We start from the raw sequence: 7180 nt of genomic DNA on the forward strand, positions 1-7180 counted from the left end.
ATTGTACTTACAGCGTTATTGTTAGTGTTAATGTTACTGTTTACCTGACTTGTTAACCTGACTGCCCATTTTGCACATCTGGTTAGCTACTCCTCTTGCACTATCGGCACTATGGTAAAAATACTATACGTAGCCATAATACAATACAGCTTTTATTTATATCTGTACATTCAAGGAAACTGTGCGGGTCAGATGTATCGACATTTCGTTCTGTATACACGGGTACTAGAATGACAATAAAGTAGATCTGAATATTTAATGTAATTTGCTAGCCTAGTCAAATAACATTTAGTTAGTGGCTCAATGCCAGGGCATGCGCTTCCTCAAGTGAATTTGACATTGTAGTTTTATGGTTTTAACTCCGGAAATAAGCAGAAATGTCAAAGAGATGTTGGATAGTGTGTTGGCCTTGAGTGCAAAGCTATATCATTCATGATAGATTCCTAAATTTACATAACTTGAATATTCAAGTTTATCAGTTCTGTAGTGGGTGGATTCCTTAAACCACCAGTAGATGGCACAATTTCCCGTAGTGTGTCTTGGGCAAGAAAAACATCGCGGTGCCCATCCCTCTCCGGGACAAATATTTACACCCAGTCTTGAACCGTTGACCTATCGCGTGTGAGAGTTTATGTGCTAACCATTGCACAGCAGAAACACGACAGATCTGTAGTACCTCGTTTATTCCCCTTTAAAATAATTTTTTGCTCGTTGATTATCATGCAAATAGAGTTATGCAAAGTGAATAAACTGAACATTCCTTGTAATGAAAACAACTTTTATTGGTTGTAATCAATGAGTCGACAGATACTCTAAACAGTATGCAGGACCTTCCAGCCTGACAGCGGCCCCCTGCTGGGGATGTACTTGACCCCACAGCCATCCGGGATGACGCGCTTCTCGGCCAACATGTCATCAAAGTCAGAGGCGTTGAACTTGGTGAATCCGTACTTCTTTGAGATATGGATCTGATGGAGCAAGGAAAACCGAAACGATGCAAGACTCCAATGATAATTACAGTCGATTTTGTTTCAATGGTCCCTTTAACGAACTCAGCACATCAGCTGAGGTCATACACAAACCAGAGAGTTACTGTCTGCAGCCCTTGCAAACCAGAAACGCACTAACAGCAAAACTAGTCGGCTTAATAGGCTGCAGTATTTGATGCTACATATATTGTACACATGCTTTCACCACACTGATAGTTATTGTTGACGCTTTTGCATACCTTCTGGCGACCAGGGAACTTGAACTTGGCTCTTCGCAGGGCCTCGACCACATGCTCCTTGTTCTGGGTCTTGGTACGCACGGACATGATCACCTGGCCAATGTTCACACGGGCAACAGTGCCCTGAGGCTTGCCGAATGCACCACGCATTCCAGTCTGGAGCCTGCATTCAGAAAGTGGAGCTTGTTTAGTGTTGCTTTTGAAGGTGAATGCTTATTTAAAGTACACTTACCTATCAGCTCCGGCACAGGACAACATTTTGTTGATGCGGATGACATGAAAAGGGTGCACACGCATTCGGATGTGGAATCCGTCCTTACCGCAGGTCTTCACCATATACTTGTTAGCACAGATACGGGCAGCCTCCAGAGCTGCAAAAGTAGGCCACTTTTCACTTATCAAAACCCCCCATTAAACACGTTCTTAATGCGATGAGTTTGGTCAACATGTACACAGTAACTGATGTGTTAAAACAAATGCATTGTTTTTATTTGGTAGGTGATTTCACAGCTCTACTTGCATTTAAATACTCATGGCAATAATTCGTGCGGCATTCAGGCAAGGATAAGGTAAAAATTCTCACCTTCTGACGATAGCTGCTCGTATTCATCAGAGACCATATGGCCACACAGAGGAAACTCATCTACCTTGGCCTTTTTCCTGCCCAGGTCGAAAATCCTTATCTTTGGATCTGTCAAAAGAAAATTGTGATAGCCATTTAGGTTTTAAATTATTAACTAGCTTCAAGTGACCCCCACCCCCCCCCCAAAAAAAATCACTATTATTTGTCTCATTGGTCCCTTAAAGAACTCAGCACCATGCAGCTGAGTACATACACAATACCAAAGAGTTTATGTCTGCAGTCTTTGGCAACCGGAAATGCACTACAGCAAGTCCAGTCGGCTTAAACTGCAGGTAAATCAGTGACACTCACGATTAAGACATGGTGACAAGCATTGAACACCATACAAGTCTTAAATGCATAGGATATTAATACTTTTTAGGCTTCAAATCAGGATTTATGTAGTCATTCTAGTACAAGTGATATATCTAGTCTGTTATCTGACTAAGCGCTCCCCTAAAGAGGACTTATGCAAAACGGTAGATACGAACATTTTTTCGGGAGATCGAAAAATATCCAGACATTGCTGCAAGTTAAGATTTTGTATTATGCACCTTATACGGGAAATTACTATAGTTCTTTCTGGCTCCAAAAAAGAAACCCGGCTTCGACTTCCTAGTTCGTGCTTAAACATACTGCAGTATGTGTACTGCGTCTCTAGCGCGCCAAGAACTTTGACATTTTTTTATTGTTATCTCGTGCATCCGTTCAATATGATTGGTGTAAAGTGTAAAGAGGCGAGTCGGATCTATTGAAATGAAAGTGGAATAAGATTGATGCGGTTGAGATAATGGTTGATCGCTTTTTTTCTTTTTTTCGTCCATTTTTTTACCACGAACGAAGTCGCATAACTCTTCCAAAAGTAAGTTAAACTTAACTTTATAATCATGTTTAATTGCATCACAAGGAGTCTCAAAGGGCTTCACCAACCACGGAATGTCAACGCCTAATGTGTAGCTGGGTTTCTCAGTACTGTGCTTCGTCATTCCGCCAGCTTTGTAACGTTATTGATCATATTTTATCCATCGTTTATTTTTCAGTTTTGAAACAATACAGGTTACTTACACAAGCCTTGACCATACTTATATAACCGTAAACACATTCCATACAAAATATAGCACTGAAGCAACTTGGGAACAAATTCAACTTACACATGGTCGTCCAAAAGTAGGGCAGCGGCTGTACATCGCAGTCAAATTAACTGAAGACATTTACTGAGCAGCCCTAATGAGACTTAAGTGATTTAAGACTAAAAATAAGCATGACTTGACTAGAAGCACAATTAGTGTAAACTTTAAAATTTGGATTCTAGTTTATTATATCCACATCAGAGGTGAGATCTTAACGGCCTAAAATGTTAACCAATATGTTCATGCCGGGCATTTTTCAAGTTTTTTGTAAGAAAAATTACCCATCCACCGTTCTTTGCAGTAGAGTAAAGCAGTGGATTCAGTCGACTGCTCGCAAGGATCCGCCACAAAGAAAAATAATGACAGGAGGATCATTTTAAAAAAAGTAAACGAAAAATTCAGGTTTGCTTCGGGGTTCGATAAATGCGGACGGACAGATGGACATGAGCTTACCTCTAGTTCAAAATCATTCAATGCTAATCAACAAGGGATGATATATAAATATATAAAATAAAACCAATGTTATTTTTTTCCAGGTGTGTCTATCAGTCAAATGACTCCACTCACCAGGTACACCCCTGCAGAAGCGGGACTTAGGGTAGGGCTTGTTCTTGCAGTACCGGTAGCTGTGAAAAAAATGTTAAATAGTCAAGTCAAGTGGTAGCGCACTCGTTTAGGGATCAAGAGGTCGCAGGTTCGATTCCTTGCTCCTCCCTTATAAGACATTAATACATGGCTGACTCCCTATTAGTGCGTGAGTATGTGAACCACATTGTAAGGAGCTTTCATTGACTTGAATATCGCAATATAAATGCAGACCATTTACCATTATTATTATTATTATTATTCACAGATGTTTTTATAAATTTAAAATTTTATCAGTAATGTATTGGGTAAGAACAATTTAGTTTAAAATGTTGGTTTGAGTTTTACTGTAATTATACAATTACATAATATCAATAACTAATTTTAATGTTAATGTTTCATTATCTGGCCTCAAGTTACTAACGGGTTAAAGTGTTTCATTACTCTACATTGCGAGAAACATTAGCATTAATAGACTTGACAATGTGACTGCGTATCTGATGTGGAAAATAACAGTACTGGAGTATATACCGCGATGCCAGCCTGTTGCTAGCGTTTAGCTAGGTGAGGCCAGTTCGTTTATAATGAAACTTGAAACCTCAACAATGTTTAAAGTGCAAGCTAAACTTACAAAGGAAATTGTAGAGAATAGATACGGAATTAATTTAAGGTCTAAAATGAAAGAACGAGTAAGAAGACTATTGCCAACAGGACGGCGAACAAGCATGGTCCACATGTTACGGCTCGAAGCCGCTGCCATTTTATCTTCCCTGCGAGGCCGAGAATCGACACGTCAAAAGAATAGACTTACCAACGGGCAGGCCGACGCCCCATGGTTGCAATCTGAAAAACAACAAACAATCAAAATTATTACACGGACTAATTCTGCCTGGAGATTCACAAATACACTTATAAAAACAAAGTCGCTCGAGAGTGAAGGAAAATGCAACGAGACCACGGACTCACCGAATGGAGGAAAGGAAGTCGAAGTCACTTCCGCTTCGTCATATGTGCATTCAACGTAGCGCCTTTTCTCCAAATATTTCGTTTTTTAAACATAAACCTCACTTAATGTTTTACAATGAATTGGAGTTAATTTGAAAGTTACCTATAATTAAAAAACAACAACCAAATTGACAGTTTTATAATTTAAAAATAATTCTGGGTAATGAAGTTTTACATAGCCGGCGGAAGTTGGTTGCCCATATATGACAAATACCGTGACCCGAGCTCTATGAATTATTGTTATTTTTACTTTATAAAAATATTGTTTATAAATTAAAATCAACAAGTACCAAATGACGTGGCTTTTACTATACCAAAAGTAGTTGTATTTATTACTGCTAATAGCTTATATATTTACCAGCTACCTTCAACAGTCTAAAGCTGGGCTCTCCAATCTTTTTAAACTGAGAGCTACTTTTTGTTACTTACTAGCGCAATGGGCCTCCATTTTAATATGCATTTGTATGACAACAACTTATCATGGTTGACTATGTAGTTACTAAGGTGTAACTATGTTATTCACTAGGCTAATTTTTGGAAGTAGGGTTAAATAGACTTAGTAAGTCACAAAAATAATAATTTTACTAGAAAATCACAATGACCCAGCACTGGTGAGCCATTTTTAGAACAGGTCTGCTGGCACCTCAGCTGTCCTTAGGGGGCTCCCACGTTTTAGACCCCTGGTCTAAATGTTTTGGGGTCCGATTTTGGTCTGGTCTTTTTGGTGTAAATACTTGTTCATAATCTCCTTTCATGTGTGCACAGGTATTTTTCTCCGAAGTCAATTATTTCTCCCTGACATCATTGTGTCTTTTAATAGATGTTTTTCTACAACAGGGGTTATCAACCTTTTTCAAGCTGAGAGCTACTTTTGTTACTGATTGGCGCAGAGGGCTAACAGTTTAAAAATGATTTCTAAAACAATTAATTTTAATTTTTATACTGTGTTCTTGCTATGTTATAACTAGGTTGTAACTATTTGAAATAGAGATAAAATAGGCTCAGTGAACCACAAAAACATCATGCCTGATAGAAACCAATTTTCCTAGCGAATCATAATGACCCATCACTTGTGAGCTATTTTCTGAACCTGTCCGCGGCCTACTCAGTTGTCATTAGGGGCCTACCTAGTGCCCGTAGGACCACGTTGAAGACCATGGGTTCTACATGCACCCTTTCATCCATGTCAAAAACGTCACTTCTACTCCCGAAGAGGTTTTTATGTAATTCCGTCCAAATGCAAGTAGTAATGAGTTGTCTAACTATTAAAATTAATAATTGAATAACTGAAATTTAAAAAAAGAAATAATTGAACTGTCATGATTACTCATTAATTTCACCTGTGCCCGCCCGTTTGGCGCCCGCCGCTGCTGGCTTCCTGATTGGTTCCCCGTCCTTCTTAAGCTCTGTCCTTTCACTCAGCTTTTGTCAGTCCGTCTGCGTACCTCTGTTTCTACAAGGCAAGCGCTTTGACTCTGACTCCCGTCAGCCCTGCTTTTTGCACCCGTTTTCCACCCTTCCGTTCCAGATTTCCCCGTTTGTCTCCGACCACGTTTGGTTCTCCTGTCCCGGCTAACGACCTGTTTTTTCCCGTCTTTGACACCATGATCTCCCGTTCCGTAAGATCCACTTCCGCATTCGGATCACGATCCGATTCTGGGAGCGGCTTGCTGCCCATGTCCAGTGAGCACCGGATCGCGGCGCTGCACTTCCTCTTTTCTCAATAAACTTGTGGTAAACGTTACGCGATTGGGTCTACCATTTGTCCTGGTCGTGGCAGGAACGTTATCACAGTCTACTGTCAGGACCAGGATAGGAAACAGGAGGCAGAACTCACTTGCGTAACGTTACTCATAGTTTATTGGGGAGAAGAGGAATGAGCGCATACTCGATCCGGCGATCATTGGTCACGGAAGTAGATTGATTGGAACAAGGGAGTGGTCAAAATTAAACAGATCGGGGCGATAACAAAACAGGAGCAAAACACAGGAAAAAATGCAGATTCACAGGGCTTAGCAAAACAAGAGCGATATAGCACAGGTAAAACAGGGATTCACAGGGCTTGGCAAAACAAGAGCAATAAAACACAGGCAAAACGGGGATTTACAGGGCTTGACGTATCACAACAGATTTTAGCAGGGGTTTCGCAGGCGGTCCGACACCAGGCGACTCACAAGACAGTGTTTAAGTAGTCAGGGAACAATCTGTCAACACGTTTCAGCTGGTGTCCATGGGCGGGGCCAATTGGGCGCCATGGCAAGCTTAACATCTACTTTAACTTTCAGCTAAAAAAAACATAACATTTGGTGTTCTAATGATCATATAAGGCACTGGAAACTTTGAAAAAGAACAAAATAACCCGTCCGTGCCTGATCTCCCAGTTTGTCTCCGGCTTTGACCCGTTTTTGATCCCGCTCTTACTCTATATAACAGCGTGGGAGAACGTAAGTAAAACATTTTTTTCGTCTGCCGAAGTTAATCATTGGGGATGGATACACAAAACACAAAACACAGGTAAGATGTACAAATGTTAAAGAAATCCAAGACTAGGAAAACTGAGGTACTTGCAGACTTAGCCTGCATATAGCTTATCAGTGCTGGGTCATTGTG

General features: G+C 40.4%; 1 protein-coding gene and 2 non-coding genes across 3 annotated transcripts; all 3 read right to left on the reverse strand.

Annotated features, from left to right (window-relative positions):
* Positions 1–761: 761 nt before the first annotated feature.
* rpl10 (ribosomal protein L10) lies at positions 762–4540 on the reverse strand. The gene is made up of 6 exons (XM_088330999.1): positions 4377–4540; positions 3548–3606; positions 1812–1919; positions 1461–1599; positions 1229–1391; positions 762–968 (listed from the first exon to the last, which is right to left on the reverse strand). Exons 1-6 carry the CDS (start codon positions 4397–4399, stop codon positions 813–815), a joined length of 648 nt encoding a protein of 215 aa, XP_088187125.1. The 5' UTR covers positions 4400–4540; the 3' UTR covers positions 762–812.
* On the reverse strand, positions 1025–1158 carry LOC148369085 (small nucleolar RNA SNORA70). Its single transcript, XR_015850170.1, has one exon. It is a non-coding gene; the product is annotated as a small nucleolar RNA SNORA70 (small nucleolar RNA).
* Positions 2012–2143, reverse strand: LOC148369086 (small nucleolar RNA SNORA70). Its single transcript, XR_015850171.1, has one exon. It is a non-coding gene; the product is annotated as a small nucleolar RNA SNORA70 (small nucleolar RNA).
* Positions 4541–7180: the final 2640 nt, after the last annotated feature.

This window comes from Urocampus carinirostris, chromosome 3 (assembly GCF_059441175.1).
Source record: "Urocampus carinirostris isolate Australia breed hairy pipefish chromosome 3, RoL_Ucar_1.0, whole genome shotgun sequence".
NCBI lineage: Eukaryota > Metazoa > Chordata > Actinopteri > Syngnathiformes > Syngnathidae > Urocampus > Urocampus carinirostris.